The sequence below is a fragment of the Lithobates pipiens genome, unplaced genomic scaffold, assembly GCF_037356315.1.
Source record: "Lithobates pipiens isolate NorthernLeopardFrog02 unplaced genomic scaffold, aLitPip1_a1.2 Scaffold_8, whole genome shotgun sequence".
NCBI classification, from domain to species: Eukaryota; Metazoa; Chordata; class Amphibia; order Anura; family Ranidae; genus Lithobates; species Lithobates pipiens.
The window spans coordinates 662,195,556-662,216,204 of record NW_027507903.1 but is presented as its reverse complement, the minus strand read 5'-3'; the positions used below and the strand labels follow the sequence as shown (position 1 = coordinate 662,216,204).

The following is a 20,649-nucleotide window of genomic DNA, read 5'->3' as shown; positions in this document are numbered from 1 at the left end:
GAGGTGTGATAGGCTTCCCTGAAAAGATGAGTTTTCAGGGATCGCCTAAGGGCCGCCAGAGTAGGGGATAGCCAGACAGGTTGAGGTAGAGAGTTACAGAGAATGGGAGAGGCTCTGGAGATGAGCATGGGAGGAGGAAACGAGAGTAGGAAGTCTTGGGAGGAGCGGAGAGGACAGTTTGGGTGATATTTGGAGACAAGATTGGTGATGTAGCTTGGGGCAGAGTTGTGAATAGCTTAGTATGTTGCAGTTTAGTCATTTGAATTTAATTCACTGGGTGATCGGAAGCGAGTGGAGGGGTTGGCGAAGAGGGGTGGAGGAAAAAGAATGGAGGCCAGTGGATGGATTGGCAGAGAGGGGTTGAGGACACTGAGCAGTTGGTAAGGTAGAGGAGTCTGCCAGCATTTATGATAGACTGAAGAGGGGATAGCCTATGGAGAGGTAGGCCTAGGAGAAGAGAGTTCTCATGGTCGAGAGATAACAAGGGAGTGAATGAGTAGCTTGGCGGTCATTAGTTAAAAAGGGGCGAACTACCAACTATGTATCCAAAGACCCCTCCCACATATCATAATTTCTCTGCTGCCTGTCATTATATCAGTTCTCAATTCTTTCCATGTATCTGCAGGTCCCTTTCTCCTGTCTGCAGGACTCTCCCACCTACCATTGTAATTTCCTGTCCTTCCTACCAGTCAGCAGTCCCTTTCGTCCCATAGCTCCCTGCCCTTTCCACCTGTTTGCAGACCCCTTCATCACATCAAGATCTGGCTGGTGTTTCTGTAGGCCCCTCTCACCAGCCTGCTGTCACCATGTAAAAAAAAAAAAAGACCCCTCCCACATGTCATGTCATTTTCCTCCCACCTATCTGTAGACTCCTCCCACATGTCTCTTTGATATGTCTGCACTGTTCTCTGTTTTTCCCCAGCAGGATGCAGTATTCTGGGGGCACCATGGAAGGGTGGAGTGACCAATGACTGTGCTAGAGGAGGGGTGGGCATCACAATGACTACAGCTACCATTGTCCATATGAAACTCAACACTACAGAAAATCACTTTCATGTATTATGGCACCTAGCTTAAAGATTGTACGGTATTTGTTAGATCTTCCTCATTTTCTGTCCGAGGTTTTGCAGGATTGTATCTGATATTGATTAACCAGTTCAGCCCCAGAAGATTTGACTGCTCAAAGACCAGGCCATTTTTTGCGATACGGCACTGCGTCTCTTTAACTGACAATTGCACGGTCATGCGATACTGTACCCAAACAAAACTGACGTCCTTTTTTCTCCACAAATAGAGCTTTCTTTTAGTGGTATTTGATCACCTCTGCATTTTTTATTTTGAATAGCGACAATTTTGAAAAAAACACAATATTTTGTATTTTTTGCTATAATAAATATCCCCGATTTTCTTTTAAAAAAAGCTATTTTTTCGCTCAGTTTAGGCAAATATGTATTCTTCTACATATTTTTGTTTATAAAATAATAATAATAAGCGTATATTGATTGTTTTGTGCAAAAGTTATAGCGTCTGTAAAATAGGGGATAGACTTATGGTATTTTTATTATTTTATTTATTATTAGTAATGGCGTCGATCAGCAATTTTTATCGGGACTGTGACATTGCGGCAGACAGATCTGACACTTTTGACACATTTTTGGGACCATTGACAATTATACTGCGATCAGTGCTAGAAAAATGCACTGATTACTGTGTAAATGTCATTGGCAGGGAAGAGGTTAACACTAGGGGGGCGATCAAGTGGTTAAGTGTGTTCCCTCGTGTGTGTTCTAACTGTAGGGGGATGGGAGAGATTAGAGGAGATGACAGATCGCTGTTCCCAGTTAGTAGGAACACACGATCTGCCTCTCCTCTCCTCACAGAAAAAGGATATGTGTGTTAACAAACACACACTTCCCTGTTCTGGCTCTCGTGCCCGCCAGCCACACGCATCGGCAGTGCAGCGGGCATGCACACTCCTTCTATCCCGGTTAAAGGAGCCAACGTACAGTTACGATGGTTCGTGGGATCGTGCCGACCTGCCTCAGTGTAATGACGGCGGCTGGTGGGCAAGCGGTTAATAAATACATTCCTGATAGAATTATTAATAATGGTGTACTCAGTGTTTATTATCTGTTTATATTATATTTTATTTTTATTCAGTACTGTTTTTAGTTATTAGTAAGCCTACAAAGTGCATAAAAGGAAGATTACTAAATTTCATCAATACTCTACGTGTCTTTTATAATCATTTTCTATTTATTTGTTTTACTTCTAGGTGATTACAGGTCCACTCGTCTACAGGTGTCATGGCTGACTCATTCTCCTCAAAAGGTGTGATAATAATGATGATGATGATGATGATAACAACAATAATGAGGGATCATCTTGATGAGGACAAAGGCCTCTTCTCCACAACCCTGGCCGGGTGGTTGCAGGGGGGGTTTATTGGAATCTGAGAGCCTTTAACCACTTCTGCCCGGCCTATTGTAATTATACAACCAGGAGAGCACACTCTTATATCATACATGTCATATGACTAGGGATCGGCCCGGAACAAATGGGGTGCTCGCAGGATGTTCGCCCACTGGCGAAATCGTAGTGCATTGATGACTGCTGATTGGCCAAAGCATGCACCTGATTTGTATGCTTTGGCCAATCGCAGCGTGATGTACTGTCAGAGCCATGATTGGCCAAAGGTGGCTTTGGTCAATTATGGCTCAGAGGCTAGGTCCATGCCCCACACTATATAAGGTCGCTTCCAATGACGGCTGTATGTAGTATGTTATAGAGAGGTTAGGCCGGATAGTCAGTGAATTGAGCGTGCAGTAACTGTAGTGTATATAATACAGTGTAGTGCAGAATTTATAATGCAGTGCAGAGTATATAATACAGTGTGCTGAAGTGATTAAGGGGAACCCTATGACAGAATGAAGAAAAAAAAATGGTGTAGGGTCCCCCCTCCTAAACAATACCAGGCTGCTTTCCCTCAACATGGCAAGGGTGCTTTGGGGTGCCGGAGCTGCGGTCCAGATAGGACTGCCATTCGATCCATCATTTAGTGATGCCTGGTTTATAAGCTTGAATTACCCTGGATCTGCCCCTGTAGACCAGAGGAGAATGGTGCAGCAACATTAAAAACTCAGCAGAGGGACAGCAAGATAAATGTATTTCAGAGCAAGATCTTTGCCGCAAGCCATTGTGGTCTAGTGCTAGGGTAGAGAGACTGCTCAACACTCCACCCTCCAAAGGCCTACACCTAGGTTCTACAGACTGCTCAACACTACTTCCTCTAAGGGCCTACACCTAGGTTCTAGAGGTTGCTTAAAGCGGAGGTCCACCCTAAAGTGGACCTTCCGCTCATCGGAACCCTCCCCCCCTCCGGTGCCACAATCGGCACCTTTCAGGGGGGAGGGGGGTGCAGTTACCTGGATAATCCAGGTAACTGCACCAACTTCCGGGACAGCTCTCTGCGGAAAGGGGCGTAACTTACGCCCCTTTCCGCAAGTGCCCGCCCCTTCCCGCAAGTGCCCCGCTGCCTGCTGGGAAACACACAGTTCCCAGAGTCAGCGGGGAGCGTCCTTATTGCGCAGCGCAATTCGCGCATGCGCAGTAGGGAACCGGGAAATGAAGCCGAAAGGCTCCATTTCCTGATTCCCATACCCAAGATGGCGGCGGCAGGACCTGACAGACGACCTAGCGATCGGCTTCGGGTGCCGACATCGCGGGCGCGCTGGACAGGTAAGTGTCACTATTTTAAAAGTCAGCAGCTGCAGTATTTGTAGCTGCTGGCTTTTAAAAAAAAAAAAAAAAACGCGGAGTCCCGGTGGACTCCCGCTTTAACACTCCATCCTCCTAGCGCCTATGCTTAGGTTTTACAGATTGCTCAACACTCCATCATCCTAGGGCCTATGCCTGGGTTCTACAGATTGCTCAACACTCCATCCTCCTAGGGCCTAAGAGTAGCTTCTACAGAATGCTCAACACTTAGTACCCCTAGGGCCTATGCTTAGGTTCTACAAACTGCTGAACACTCCATCCTCCTAGGACCTATGACTAGTTCAGAAACATAGAAAAGCGATGGCAGAAAAAGACTGAGTAGTCTATCGAGTCGGCCCATTATTTTGTTTTTGTTTTTTTTTTTTTTGTTTTTTTTACTTTCCTCCAGATAGTTTAAGGTCATGTCCCTGTGTTCTTCATTTTGGTTTCATATTGAAAAGACTGCCTTCCTGAATCTTATTCACCCCCTTGATGTATTTAAAGGTTTCAATCATGTCCCCCCTTACCCTATTTCCTCCAGGCTGTACATATTAAGTTTCTGAAGTCACTCTCAATATGTTTTATCCCCCACACCTTTCACCATTTTTGTTACCCGTCTCTGAACTCGTTCTATCTTATCAATATATTTTTGTAAGTGGAGGTGTCCAGAACTGGACGCAGTATTCTAAATGAGGTCTCACTAAAGATCTATATAGGGGAATCGGGATCTCCTTCCTCCTGCTGGTGACCCCTCTAGTGATATAAAGATCTACTGTATGTAGAGGAATCAGGGCCTCCTTCTTCTCACTAGTGACCCCTCTGGTGATATAAAGATCTATATAGGGGAATCAGGTCCTCCACCCTCCTGCTGGTGACCCCTCTTGTGATATAAAGATCTATATAGAGGAAACAGGACCTCCTTCCTCCTCTAGTGATCCATCCTAGAATTCTATTTGCTTTTCCCACTGCCTGATCACACTGCTCATTTTTCAAACATCTGAAATAAGCACCCCCAAATCTTTTTCCTTTGTAGTGCTGGCTAACACTATACTCCCAATTTTGTACTCTCTCAGGGGATTATTTTGCCTAGGTGCCTTATTTTACATTTAGAAATATTGAACTGCAGTCTCCACTGGTTTGACCAATCTTCCAGCAATGTCAAATCATATTCCATGCTACAGACACCTCTAGGGATATCAACCCTATTACACACCTTTTTATCATCAAAGAGACTTACCTTGCCCAACAAGCCTTTAGTTGTATCACATAGAGAGTAAATAGAACAGGACTTGGTACAGAGCCTTGTGGTACCCCACTAGTGACTGGTCTCTGTTCTGAGTGAACCCCCATTCATAATGACACTCTGGGATCTATCCTTTAGCCAACTGCATATCCACTGAACCACCAAAGGGTTAAGTCTTAGGTTGTATAACTTTTGTATAAGATCATTATGTGGAACTGTATCAAATGCCTTGCTGAAAACAAGATATGCTAACATGTCCACAGCACCACCCTGGTCCAAAACACTGGTTCTACAGACTGTTCAACACTCCATCCTCCTAGGGTGTACACCAAGGTTCTACAGATTGCTCAACACTCCATCCTCCTAGGGTGTACACCAAGGTTCTATAGATTGCTCAACACTCCATCCTCCTAGGGTGTACACCAAGGTTCTACAGATTGCTCAACACTCCATCCTCCTAGGGTGTACACCAAGGTTCTACAGATTGCTCAACACTTCATCCTCCTAGGGTGTACACCAAGGTTCTACAGATTGCTCAACACTCCATCCTCCAAGGGCTTACGCCTATATTCAACAGACTGCTCAACACTCCATCTTCCTAGGGCCTACGCCTAGTTTCTGCAAACTGCTCAACACACTATCCTCCTATGAACTAAGACAAAGAGACCATGTTGCAGCAAATGCCCTAAACATTTAACAACTTCCCATATCACACCGTTAGGTCCAGAATCTGATTGAGCTGATAAACATTCATAATGGGGATTATTAAGCGTTAAACGTGCTCAACATTCATCTGGCAGAAGCATTAACAACACTTGGTTAGATGCACTCAGTATGTAGGAAACATCCTGTAGATCACATAAAAATGTAAAAGTAATTTGCGTAAAATGACGATATTCCTGCACAGCTATCAGACTATAAGAGTTGCAGAGAAGGGAAGAGAAAGTTTGAATTTGTTATACAAATTCAGATATTTATAAATATAATACATTTTAAAAATTAAAAAAATGTTTTAAAGCACTGTTATCCTGTTAATTTTTACCAGAGAAAATGTTGTTGGTTTTTACAACGTTGTCCCCCAAAGGAAAGTAGAACCGGAATCCTGCATAGACAATGTCTTTATTATTCTTCTTCTTGTTGGCGGTGGGATCTTCAAGACTTGATCTCTAGTAAATAAAACTTATTATTGATTCTTCCAAAACTCCTTTACTTATCTAAAAAAACTTACATAGCTAAAATTCAATCCTTAATAAACACATTTATTTGGAATAATAAAACTCCTAGATAAGGGAAAAAGATTCTATATCAATCACATAGATTGGGAGGTACACAAATATGGCACTATTAGCAGACTTATACAAACAGCTCAATGGCATATCCCCAGCTTTACAATACATTGGTTAATTTCTGAGAATTAATCAATCAAACCCTTCTACCTTCCAAGTCTGTAGTGGTCTAATACTATTCCCTTGTGCCATATTTCATCTTGCAACGCAATTGTCTTACAGTCTGACCCCAAAGTTATGGAATAAATGCAAAAAAGATTGGCCTTTGGTCACCAATCCCCCATTGGGAGCATTCTTCCTTGGTGATCCAAGATTTACCTTAGCATACTCCTCTGCAACTTCCTTTCAATGGTGGTCTGATAATGATGTCACCAAATTACTTGATTTTTATGACGGGGGCACATTTATCTCCTTTAACTCACTACAAAATACAAAAACTATCCCTACTAATGAACAGCAAAGCATTGAAAAGATAAAAGCATTCTATGAGACACATTACATTAATCCTCCTAGCTCTCAATTATCCTCATTTGAACATATATGTTTTAAAACCCAAGAGGGTGAAAAAACACAAGGATTTACAACCCCTTTAAGTTCTTATTATTTCCACACTCATGTATTATACAAATAATCTTGAACCAACATGAAGCTTTGATAATACACGTATGAAGAACATATTGTATATTATATCTATAACACATGTATGAAAGTCTATCCCTTTTCAATGATTTATATATATATATGTATATCATATGTGAATGACATCCTTTCATATGAGTCATGTTTGTTAACAATATCTTTTCAATATTATTGAAACTGCCCCCCACTTTTATTTACTACTTTTATTTCAAAATGCCATCATGTAACCATTCCAGTTTGCTTTGAAATTAAAGTCTACACAGACCATGGGCTAGGGGTCTTGTGGTTCCTTTGCCGCTTCCATGTGGTCAGGGACTGCATGTTCCAATGGGCACCACCCATGGGCAACAGCTCCAACATCATGACCTCAGCATTGTAGTCCTGAGGACTGCAGTGGAAATTGTCCTTGACAGGTTGGGGTGGAAGAGGCTGTATGATGATGAGAAGGATGCAGCTGGAAAAAAAGAGATGGCAGTTCTGAAAACTGAAACATTACAAGTGTAATCCTTTGACGGGTTGAGTCACATGAGATGACCATCTCCTGGAAGTATCTTTCTTACAGCCCCTGTGTAAACTAGGAATCCTGAGCCACCACTAAGTTGGCAGTAAGAGACTTTCCAAAAATTTTCTTTTACAATGCCTTCATGTAGAAGGGCCTGGAACTTGCAAGTTGGAATTCTGTCCATACTAATGCCCCGTGCACATAGTCGGATTTTGCGCCAGAAAATGTTCGATGGGAGCTTGTTGTTCAGAAATTCTGACCGTGTGTTGGCTCAATCAGACATTTTCCATCGGAATTTCCGTCACACAAAATTTGAGAGCTGGATCTCAAATTTTCCAACAACAAAATCTGTTGTCGTAAATTCCAATTATGTGTACACAATTCAAAATCACAAAGTTCCACTCATGCTCGGAATCAAGCAGAAGAGCTGCACCGGCTATTGAACTTAATTTTTCTCAGCTTGTCATACGTCACCGCGTTCCCGACGTTCGGAATTTCCGACAAGAATTGTGTGACCGTGTGTATGCAAGACAAGTTTGAACCAATATCCGATGGAAAAAATCCATGGATTTTGTTGTCATAATGTCAGATCGTGTGTACAGGGCATAAGACCACCTTGTCCTCAGGCACTGACTTCACATGGTTGAAGCATCCATTCCAGGTCCAGTCCTTGAATTAACTTTAAACATTTTATTGCAGAACTTAGATGAAGGAAAGGACAGGATAAGGTCTGATACAGAGATCCAGACAGTGTCTGGGTGGATCTCAGCATCCTGGAGCACACTGTTACCAACGGAGCAACTCTCTGAACTCTAGCATGGGACATTTTAGGGTACAGCCATCTTCTGCAGGCACAAAGCCTGTTACTTCCTGGGTACTCAGCCAGAACACACATGGAACCTCTTCCCTGCAGAATCTTTCCCTTCAAAGTGGGTGGGGGGTGGGGGTAAAGCACCTCCAAAAGGACCCTTCTAGAACAGAGTCTGGTCCATCTCTCTAATGACAAATTCAGCAGGGCTGGCCAGCTATCAGACTCCCTGCCTGAAACTCTAGAGCCTTCTTAATGGGGTCTGTCATAAAATGTCATTTAGAAAGTTCCTGAGCACAAGAGGCTGCAAAATACCAGAATAAAGCCCAACATAGCAAGACTTAAACTGGTCATAGATAGATTGTTTTTCTTTTTGATCAACCACCCAGCTGAAGTGCTGATCAAGGCATACTTTTCCATTAAGCCCATAAAAAAAACAGTTGGTACATAGAATGACTGCTCTTGAATGGAAATGACCATAGATGGACTGAAATTTAGCGGGATCCTGCTGAACCAGCCAAATTTTGATCCATCTATGGCCAGCTTTAGGGAACACTTATGCAAATTTTAACTACAGACAGGAAGGAGCTTTGTGGCACATGAGAAGGGACATTTCAGGACGATAAATCATCCAATACTGAAAATCGTTAAATAAAATAAAAACTGGAGTTCTTTTTTAAGCTTCAGTATTTGTACTCCAGGTTCTTGTACCCTTTTATATAACATAGGCTTGTGGTTTTCTGAAACATCAGCTTGTAGCACAGTCCTGTCTGGCATGCCACTTTAGAACCGTCCATTATGTCCACCTAAATATTCACAAATGTTGGGTTTCTTCTCTGTAGGGTTGACCACTGGTGACCCAGGAAAGAGGACATACACATCAAGGGATCTTATTTCGGAGTCTCTAGAAGATCTGGAAGAATACAATTTCAAGAAATTTAAGAACAAGCTCGCTGATTTACCTGAGGAAAAGAATGTTTCCAGAGGAGAACTAGAAAAAGCAGACAGGATAGACACAGAGAACATTCTCATAAAAACATATGGAGAGGAGAGAGCTCTACAAGTCGTGTGTGAAGTATTAGAGAGGATTAAGCTAACTGGACTTGCAAATAAACTTCGGGAAAGTATAGACCAACAAAATGGTGAGCTTCTGTTTATAATTGATGTATTCTTACGGTTCCCAATAATGACCTCTAATGCCCCGTACACACGACCGGACTTTTCAACATCCAAAGTCTGACGGAATGATTCCGGCAGACTATTCGATCGTGTGTGGGCTGCAACGGACTTTTGATTCGCAAAAGTCTAACAGACTTTAGAAATGGAACATGCTTCAAATTTTTCCGCCAGAACTCTGCCGGACCCAGTTCCTACCGAGAAATCCGCTCGTGTGTATGCTAGTCCGACGGACAAAAACCGACGCTAGGGCAGCTATTGGCTACTGGCTATGAACTTCCTTATTCGAGTCCAGTTGTACGTCATCACGTTCGAATCCGTTGGAGTTTGGTGTGATTGTGTGTGGCCAAGTCCGCTCATTCGGAAAGTCCGTCAGAACTCTGTCAGAACTCCATCAGAACTCCTTCGAAAGTCTGTCGGACATAAGTCTGGTCGTGTGTACGCGGCATTACGGGTTAGCCCCACATACCCCCCCCCCCCTCCCCCCTCCCCCCATATCAAAATTTTTGAAAAAATCTTATGCAGTTTGTTAGATCAGGTTAGATCAATCATTGTTTACGTTAGATCACAGAAGAAACAATAGTAACAGTTATTTGCTGGGGGGGGTGCCTAACCTGTCATCAGCCCCCCTTATCAGCTATTTATTAGATCCAGTAAGATCAATTGGTTTTAACATTAAATTTCAGAGATATTCCACATAAAAATAGAAATATTAGGTGGTACTTAAGGATGAGTTAGCCCCCCCTTATCAAATTTTCTGGCCAAAAATCATTCAGGCTAATAGATTTTCGTTAGATCTGGAAAGATCAAGTGGTTTTAACATTGGATCTCACATAATTTCAGAGATATTCCACATCAAAATAGAGGTATTAGGTGGTACATAAGGACAATGGCATGTACCTTGCAGGGTGGCCTCTTGCAAGGTTCCGGTCCCAAAACCCCTGGTAGTAGGGACAGGGAGTGCTGAGGCAACAAAAGGGTGCAGATGCCTGCAGGCTGAAGGCTGGAGCTTGGGGATACAGGATCCTCTCGGAGGAAGGCATGAAGACTAATCACCAGAACTGTTCAGCGGAAGTCAGGCTGGTAAGTATGTATTCAGGAACAACTGCAACGTCAGGAACAGGCAAAGGTTGGCAACAAGGTACATAAATGGAAGGCAAGTTCGTAGTCAAGGACAGGCAGAGGTTGGCAATGGGCTGGCAGCGAGGTACAGAATCAGGAAGTGGAGCTGTAGTAGGGAATCCAAGCCGAGGTCTGTATAATCAGTAGAGGTAGATAACAGGCAGGGGTGATCCAGGAGAATGGTCAAGTTTTGTCAGGAGCAAGGTAACAGGTCAAACAGCGATCAGGAACAAGCTGAAGACGATCCAGCACTGGTATCAGGCAGAAACTATGTTTATATATGGCGCCATGCACCAGGATTGGTGGACGTGAATGTGCGAGTGCGCACACACGTTCGCATGGGTACACGAGTGCGCACACATGTTCGTATGGGTGCGAGACTGCACGCGCACGTTCCGGAACTCGTTCGCCTCTGTCGGTGACACCGCGCATGCCCATTGGCATTAGCGGAATGGGAATTAGCCACTGCTGCATGGAGACAAACATTAGCACTGTGAATTCTCTGACAATGCCCATTGGTATTAGCGGAATGGGAATTAGCCACTGCTTCACGGAGACAGGCATTAGCACTGTGAGTTCTCTGACAGACAGGCTGGCCCCCCTTATCAAATTTTCTGGCCAAAAAATCACCCCGGCTAATTGATATTCATTAGATCTGGTAAGATCAAGTGATTTTAATGTTTGATTATCCATAATTACAGGGATATTATGGTTATTTGGTAGCGATGCACGGATATCCATACTAGAGTCTGTATCGGAGCCCATAATGAGCATTTTCAAGTGTACCAGTGAGGAGTGTCATTGAGCATACCGAGGTATGCTGAAATTATGTGGGACATTAATCGACAGGTTTGTCCAAGCCCAGTGAAGCCTGAAGCACAGTGCCAGAGGAAAACAAATATCTATTAGACTAAATTATTTTTGGCCAGAAAATTTGATAAGGAGTGGGGGGCAACCCGTCCATATGTACCTCCTAATATCTCTATTTTGATGTGGTATATCTCTGAATTTATGTGAGATCTAGCCTTAAAACCACTTGATCTTACCGGATCTAATGAATAGCTATTAGTCTAGATGATTTTTGGCCAGACAATTTGATATGGGGGGGCCCCCTCATTAACCACTCAATAAGTCTATAATTATGTGAAATCTAATGTTAAAACCACTTGATCTTACCGGATCTAACAAATATCTATTAGTCTAGATGATTGTTGGCCAGAAAAATTGATAAAGGGGGTCCAGCCACCCCTCATCAATCACTTAAGTCTCTAATTATGTGAGATCTAATGTTAAAACCACTTGATCTTACTGGATCTAACAAATAGCTTCCAAAATAGCTAACTCTTTGGTTAATTTTTTGATAAGGGGGGGGGGGGGCCGATGACAGGTTAGCCCCTCCCCCCCCCCCGCCCCAGCAAATAACTGTTAATGTTGCTTCTTCTGTGTGAGATCTAATGTAAACAAAGATTTAACAAACTGCATAAGATTCTCTCAAAATTTTTGATATGGGGGGGGCTAACCCGGCAGAGGTCAATAATGTAAAAGATACACAGAACTTTTGTAGCATTACATATGAGATGGTCAGTAGACTCAGCAAACCTAGGAAGTTCTAAGCAGCACAGAACATCCAATACGTTGCTCATTTGGTGACTTGGACCCTGTTATTTACATTCCCAGGTAAATAATAATTAGTATATATCCTTCTATAAGCTGACTTCATGCAACATGCATAGCTCATCTCTACTACAGGAAGCTCATGCTGTAAGGGAAAATGGCCTCTTGGCGGCCTCGAATCACCTACCTGGATACACTCTCAGGCAGCAGGGAGTTGTGGGCTGAGAATCCTTGTACCACTGCCCTTGTATGGAAGTAGTATACTTTCTTAGCATTATTTCAATGGTGACAACTTGAACTCACCAGCAATAGAATAGTTATAGAACAGGGGTTCTCCAAACTGCAGCTTGTGGGCCAAATTTGGCCCTCCGCAAGCTTTTTACGCGGCCCTCTGGTGTAAGAGGAGACTCCGACTGAGGCCTGATGTAAGAAGGGACACTGATGGGGACTTTGACGTAAAGGGGGACTCAAGTTTATTTGGAATTTCTTTGCTTTGTTTTACTGAAGTTTTTATTGTTCTAAATAATTTTATTACAAAAAACTCCAAATTTATTAATTCCTAGACATGTGCGGTTAGTTTAGTTATGAACTGAAATTCTGACAAATTTTGATGTATCCGGATTTCTGATTTAGAATAGCACCGAATTTGAACGAATCCGAAATAACGAGAAAAAATAATTCGGATGAAATTCAAATCCATTTTGAATTCGAAAACTTTTCAAATAGTTTTCCAATTTCCAAAGAGAATAAAATAGAATAGAAAATAAAGGAATATATAAAAAAAAAAAAAAAAAAGATTCTATTTCTTTTTATTTCTATTTTATTTTATTTCTTTTTGAAATTGGAAAACTTTTCGAATCGATTTGAAAATTAATAAACAAAACGAAATAACGAATCAAAATGAAACTACATTTTTTTTTGTTCTGCACATGTCTGTTCATTCCTTTAAACGCTTTATTGTATTTTTCAAATTTATTTTTTTGGCCTGCAAATATTTGTAAAATATACAATGTTCACCCCCACTGTAAAGTTTAGAGACCCCTGTTATAGAGGATAGAAGAATACTGAGTGAGTGAGGCGTCCCTCCCTTTTGGATGAGGGAGATTCTGTATTAGGGAGGGATGACATTGTATGAACTGGTAAGTATTTTCTCTGCTATCTTTAGCAAAGTTGGCCACCAGTGTCAGAATCGCAAAAGTTTGCCTTTATAAGGGTAACTTTTATAAAGGAAATATACTGCTCTCCCCATAACCCCTTTAAGCCTTAATGGGGTGCCCCCATTATATCTAGCTTGGCATCCAGAGGCCTCCAAGAGATGTCCTGCATGGGTGAACCTGAATGCTCTTTGCTGATGTTGCTGGTCAATATCAGTTGAGTAGACATGGGCGATTCATTTATTTTGGGAACTTGGCAAGTAAATGAAGATACAGGGGCTGTAGAAGGGGACATGGGCAAGATATGAGGGTACAGGGGCTGTGGAGGGGAACTTGGGGAGGATATGAGGGTACAGGGGCTGTGGAGGGAGATCTGGTGAATATATGAAGTTACAGGGGCTGTGGAGGGGGACTTGGGGAAGATATGAGGGTACAGGGGCTGTGGTGGGGGACTTGGGGAAGCTATGATTGTACGGGGGCTGCGGAGGGGGATTTGGTGAAGACATGAGGGTACAGGGCCTGTGGCGGGGCACTTGGGGAAGATATGAGGGTATAGGGGCTGTGGAGGGGGACTTGGGGAAGGTATGAGGGTACAGGGGCTGTGGAGGGGGATTTGGTGAAGATATGAGGGTACAGGGGCTGTGGAGGGGGACTTGGGGAAGACATGAGGGTACAGGGCCTGTGGAGGGTCCTTGGGGAAGATATGAGGGTACAGGGGCTGTGGAGGGGAACTTGGGGAAGATATGAGGGTACAGGGGCTGTGGAGGGGGACTTGGGGAAGATATGAGGGTACAGAGGGTGTGGAGGGGAATTGGGGAAGCTATGAAGGTACGGAGGCTGTGGAGGGGAATTTGGTGAAAACATGAGGGTACAGGGGCTGTGGAGAGGAACTCGGGGAAGATATAAGGGGAAAAGGGGCTGTGGAGGGAGACTTGGGGAAGATATGAGGGTACAGGGGCTGCAGAGGGGGACTTGGGGAAGATATGAGGGTACAGGGGCTGTGGAGGGAAATTTGGTGAAAACATGAGGGTACAGGGGCTGTGGAGAGGAACTCGGGTAAGATATGAGGGTACAGGGGCTGTGGAGGGGAACTCAGGGAGGATATGAGGGAACAGAGGCTGTGGAGGGAGATTTGGTGAATATATGAAGTTACGGGGCTGTGGAGGGGGACTTGGGGAAGATATGAGAGTACAGGGGCTGTTGAGGGGGACTTGGGGAAGATATGAGGGTACAGGGGCTGTGGAGGGGGATTTTGTGAAGATATGAGGGTACAGGGGCTGTTGAGGGGGACTTGGGGAAGATATGAGGGTACAGGGGCTGTGGAGGGGGATTTGGTGAAGATATGAGGGTACAGGGGTTGTGGAGGGGGACTTGGTGAAGATATGAGGGTACAGGGGCTGTGGAGGGGGATTTGGTGAAGACATGAGGGTACAGAGGCTGTGGAGGAGAACTTGGAGAAGATATGAGGGTACAGGGGCTGTGGAGGGGGACTTGGGGAAGATATGAGGGCACAGTGGCTGTGGAGGGGGACTTGGGGAAGATATGAGGGTACAGGGGCTGTTGAGGGGGACTTGGGGAAGATATGAGAGTACAGGGGCTGTTGAGGGGGACTTGGGGAAGATATGAGGGTACAGGGGCTGTGGAGGGGGATTTGGTGAAGATATGAGGGTACAGGGGCTGTGGAGGGGGACTTGGTGAAGATATGAGGGTACAGGGGCTGTGGAGGGGGACTTGGGGAAGACATGAGGGTACAGAGGCTGTGGAGGAGAACTTGGGGAAGATATGAGGGTACAGGGGCTGTGGAGGGGAATTTGGTGAAAACATGAGGGTACAGGGGCTGTGGAGAGGAACTCGGGAAGATATGAGGGTACAGGGGCTGTGGAGGGGAACTAAGGGAGGATATGAGGGAACAGAGGCTGTGGAGGGAGATTTGGTGAATATTTGAAGTTACAGCATCTTTGGATGGGGACTTGGGGAAGATATGAGGGTACAGGGGCTGTGGAGGGGGACTTGGGGAAGATATGAGGGTACAGGGGCTGTGGAGGGGGACTTGGGGAAGATATGAGGGTACAGGGGCTGCTGAGGGGGACTTGGGGAAGATATGAGGATACAGGGGCTGCGGAGGGAGATTTGGTGAAGACATGAGGGTACAGGGCCTGTAGAGGGGAACTCAAGGAGGATATGAGGGTACAGGGGCTGTGGAGGGGACTTGGGGAAGATATGAGGGTACAGGGGCTGTAGAGGGGGACTTGGGGAAGCTATGATGGTACGTGGGCTGCGGAGGGGGATTTGGTGAAGACATGAGGGTACAGGCCCTGTGGAGGGGCACTTGGGGAAGATATGAGGGTATAGGGGCTGTGGAGGTAAACTTGGGGAGGATATGAGGATACTGGGGCTGTGAAGGGACACTTGGGAAAAGATTAGGGTACAAGTGATCACATTCCCTCTTTTCTCATCTGCATGAGAGCCGGGGGAGGAGAAACAGCACCACACTGATCTTCCCAGTGACAGGCTGTGCAGTGGAGGCGTGACAGGACAGGTCTGATCATTGGAGTAGAGCAGCCTGAGTCCCCAGCATGGTTAGAGAACTGCTCTCCTGCTTAGTGTGGTCAGTTTTTAATAGGAAAGCAGAGGGACCGACAGGATCAGTAGGGATTTCACACAAAGGAAACAATACAAAGAGAACAGGAGACCTCAGCATACAAGCACATGGTACAGCAGCCACATATCAGGAATATGAAGTGTTGGGGTAACAAATGCTTTAAATGCTTCTCCTGTGCATACCTTACTTCTTGTATAGTAATCGTATGAATATTTTTTTCAGACAAACTGAAGAAGATAAAACGTGAAGACATATTGGACTTATTGCCAGGTTAGTAAACATGGACCTAAAAAAAAAAAAAAAACGCACCTCTTACCACACTAAAAAACTGCTGCCACAAACGAATAGAAAGCCCAAACGGTGCCTGCACATACATTATATTACCCAAAGTATTGGGATGCCTGCCTTTACACACACATGAATTTAATGGCATCCCAGGCTTAGTCCATAGGGTTCAATATTGAGTTGGCTCCGCCCTTTGCAGCTATAACAGCTTCAACTCTTCTGGGAAGGCCTTCCACAAGGTTTAGGAGTGTGTCTATGGGAATGTTTGACCGTTTGTGAGATCAGGCACTGATGTTGGATGAGAAGGCCTGGCTCGCAGTATCCGCTCTAATTTATCCCAAAGGTGTTCTATTGGGGTTGAGGCCAGTCAAGTTCCTCCACCCCAAACTCACTCATCCATGTCTTTATGGACCTTGCTTTGTGCACTGGTGAGCAGTCATGTTGGAACAGGAAGGGGCCATCCCCAAACTGTTCCCACAGAGTTGGGAGAATGAAATTGTCCAAAATGTCTTGGTACGCTGATGTCTTAAGAGTTCCCTTCACTGGAACTAAGGGGCCAAACCCAACCCCTGAAAACCAACCCCCCACACCATAATCCCCCCTCTACGAAATGATTTGGACCAATGCACAAAGCAAGGTCCATAAAGACACGGATGAGCAAGTTTGGGGTGGAGGAACTTGACTGGCCTGCACAGACTCCTGACCTCAAACCGATAGAACACCTTTGGGGTGAATTATAGCGGAGACTGCAAGCCTGGCATTCACATCCAACACCAGTGCCTGACCTCACAAATGCTCTTCTGGAAGAATGGTCAAACATTCCCATAGACACCCTCCTAAACCTTGTGGACGGCCTTCCCAGAAGAGGTGAAGCTGTTATAGCTGCAAAGGGCCAACTCAATACTGAACCCGACGGACTAAGACTGGGATGCCATTAAATTTCATGTGTGTGTAAAGGACTAGTATCAAATGAAGAGCTTTAGGGACACCGCCACTCCCTGGTTCTTCTTTTTAAGGACTTTGTCCATTTTTCTTAAAAGCAAGTTCAGCAAACAAAGATAGGATTCCCTCGCAGGGGTTCCAGCATTCCTTTGTCCATCTACATTCAGCCTTGTTGGCTCTCACTTGCAGCACTGCTGCTCTGGCCTTACACTCCAGCCCCTTGTCTGTCTCCTACAGACTGTTACACTGACCACCTTGGTGCACACAGCTAGCAGCCTCTTGCTGCACTGGCTCCCCCGTGGAGCCCTCCTGACTAAGGATGAGCTCAGGCGTGTTCGCATGCTCCACGTACAGAGCCCGCCAGGAAGTTGACATTGCGCTGCGCTAATCACAGGCAGTGAGACATTGCCCGATCTCTGCAGCCTCACATCGGGGGCAATGTCTCACTGGCTGTGATTAGCGCAGCGCAATGTCAACTTCCTGGCGGGCTCTGTATGTTGAGCATGCGAGCACACCTGAGCTCATCCGTACTCCGGACTCCTGGTACTCAGACTATCTATCTGCCGGGGTGGAGCCCAGAACCACGGTCAGGTCACTACTAAAAGCCCAATACACACACCTGACCAATCAGTATTCTTATGCCCCGTACACACGAGCGGACTTTTCGACATCCAAAGTCCGACGGACTGAGTCCGTCAGACTATCCGATCGTGTGTGGGCTGCAACGGACTTTAGCTTCGCTAAAGTCTGACGGACTTTAGAAATGAAGCATGCTTTAAATTTTCCCAACGGAACTCCGCCGGACCCGGTCCCCTTCGAAAAATTCGCTCGTGTGTGTGCTACTCCGACGGACTAATACCGACGCTAGGGCAGCTATTGGCTACTGTCTATGAACTTCCTACGTCGAATCCAGTCGTACGTCATCACGTTCGACTCCGTCGGAGTTTGGTGTGATGGTGTGTGGTCAAGTCCGTTCGGTCGAAAAGTCCGCCAGAACTCCGTCGGAACTCCGTCGGAACTCCGGCGGAACTCCTTTGGAGGTCTGTCAGACTTAATCCCTCTCGTGTGTACGGGGCATTACTGTTCTCAAAATCAGGACCCAGGACTAGGGATTGCATCCCACCCGGAACTCTGAGAAATCCCTGAGCTCCACGTCCCAAAGTGGACTTTTGTAAGAAAGGAGGAAACTGAAAAGCCAGTTTCCTCTTCATGTTACATGCTTCTTGGAGCCCCTCAACTCATCCGGTTGAGAATTCTGGGTTACATTCCCCTTTCTAGATCCTGGCAGGGCAACGTTCTGCCACAGTGTGTAAGTGCAGGTGTCCTAATACTTTGGTAACAAAGTGTATGTGTGCATATCCATGAGAATCCCAAACTCTAATGCCGCGTGCACACGATCGGACTATCCAGCGGACAAACCACTGGATTATGCAGCGGAGGTCCGCCGGACTTTTTCGAACGAGCGGACCTGCCCACACACGACCGGACTTTTCCGGCGGACCACCCGCCGGACTATGGCGGGAGTCCGCCGGACTTTTGAAATGAACGGACTTGCCCACACACGGAGAAAAGTCAGTTCATTTTGAACTCGGCTCCAGGTAGACGGGACTAGCGAAGGAAGTTAAATGTTGCCACCTCCATCGGTGAGATTGACACCTCGCTGTCCCCGTCACCTGGTATGGATTTAAAAGGGAACTCCTACGCCGAAAAAACGGCGTGGGGGTCCTCCCAAAGTCCATAGCAGACCCTTATTCAAGCAGGCAGCCCGGCCGGTCAGGAAAGGGGGTGGGGACGAGCGAGTGCCCCCCCTCCTGAGCCTTACTAGGCCGCGTGCCCTCAACATGGGGGGGGTGCTTTGGGGAAGGGGAGACCCTGTGGCGCCCCCAACCCAAAGCACCTTGTCCCCATATTAATTAGGACAAGGGCCTCTTCCCAACAACCCTGACCATTGGTTGTCTGGGTATGCATGCCGGGGGCTTATCGGAATCTGGGAGCCCCCTTTAATAAGGGGGCCCCCAGATACTGGCCCCCCACCCTATGTGAATGAGTATGGGGTACGAATGGGTAGGGGTATGTCGTACCCAGGGGTGGACTGACAACTCATGGGGCCCCCGGGCAATCCGAGATTATGGGGCCACACAATATACACACACACAGTATACACATACATGTACACACAGTATACACATACATGTTTCTATTGGCTGAGAAGGTACTGGAGAGGTGGGGCAGCTATAATCTTGGAATATTTAGACCAAAAGGATGTCGGTAAGGGACATTTCAGAGACAAATGTAAAAAAATAAATTAAAAAAAAACAGATTTTTACATACTGTCCCTGGTTTTACTGAGGATGGCAACCCTGATGGGGCCCCCTAGTGGCCTGGTGCCCGAGTGGCCCAATGGTCAGTCCGCCCCTGGTCGTACCCCATACTCATTCCCATGGGGTGGGGGGCCAGTATCTGGGGGCCCCCTTATTAAAGGGGGCTCCTGGATTCTGATAAGCCGCCGGCATGCATACCCAGACAACCAATGGTCAGGGTTGTTGGGAAGAGGCCCTTGTCCTCATCAACATGGGGACAAGGTGCTTTGGGGTGGGGGCCGCAGGGCCCCCTTCCTCTAAGCACCCCCCCATTTTGAGGGCACGCGGCCTGGTATGGCTCTGGAGGGGGGGGCGCTCACTCGTCCCCACCCCCTTCCCTGACCGGCCGGGGTGCGTGCTCGGATAAGGGTCTGCTATAGACTTTGGGGGGACCCCCGCGCCGTTTTTTCGGCATAGGAGTTCCCCTTTAAATCCATACCAGGTGACGGGGACAGTGAGGTGTCAATCTCGCCGATGGAGGCGGTGACATTGACTTCCTTCGCTACATCCTGTCTACCTGGAGCCACGTTCAAAATGAACTGACTTTTCTCCGTGTGCGGGCAAGTCCATTCATTTCATAAGTCCGGCGGACTAGGACACAGACGGGCGGATTGTCCGGCGGACCATTTTGAGTCAAAACTTCTTTCTAAGTCTGCCGGACTTTGGGAACAAAAAGTCAGCCAGAGCCCACACAAGGGCGGAGAGTCCGCCGGACCAAGTCCGCCAGATAGTCCGATCGTGTGTACGTGGCATAATATCCACCTCCCATGACTTTCCATGGTTCAGTGAGCTAGTCCATCATAATGATCATTCAGAACCTAAAGCTGGTATTTGTGTTTTGGAGTTCCACATGCTTTGGGGCTCCTGGATTCATCTACAAGGTACTGTTCTATAATGCAGGCACTAATGGGTACTAGAGATATACAGTACAATGTATTTATGTAGTATCCCCCGTCATAAGGGAGGGCTGACATTTCACCTCAGGGTGCTGGTTCTTAGGCATGCTGGGTGTGGACATTTTGTAGAACAAATGGGCGCCAGTCACTTTTAGAATGCAAAAGTGAGTTCATTGCTCACAACTGAAAAAAAAAAATGTAGGAGAGTGGAATAAGGCACAGGACACACCAGAACAAAATTGCAAAAGGCACAGCAGATTCCAA

The 20,649-nt window shown here is 45.9% G+C and overlaps 2 protein-coding genes across 2 annotated transcripts in view; both read left to right on the top strand.

Annotated features, from left to right (window-relative positions):
* The window catches only part of LOC143961839 (uncharacterized), a 299,153-nt gene that overhangs the window by 51,813 nt on the left and 226,691 nt on the right, over window positions 1–20,649 (top strand). The window lies entirely within an intron of this gene.
* The window catches only part of LOC143964380 (NACHT, LRR and PYD domains-containing protein 10-like), a 53,537-nt gene continuing 38,774 nt past the window's right edge, over window positions 5,887–20,649 (top strand). Inside the window, exons 1-3 of the mRNA XM_077474096.1 lie at window positions 5,887–5,944; window positions 9,077–9,376; window positions 16,125–16,172. Coding sequence (XP_077330222.1) covers window positions 5,887–5,944; window positions 9,077–9,376; window positions 16,125–16,172 — 406 coding nt within the window. The remainder of the gene's footprint in view (window positions 5,945–9,076; window positions 9,377–16,124; window positions 16,173–20,649) is intronic.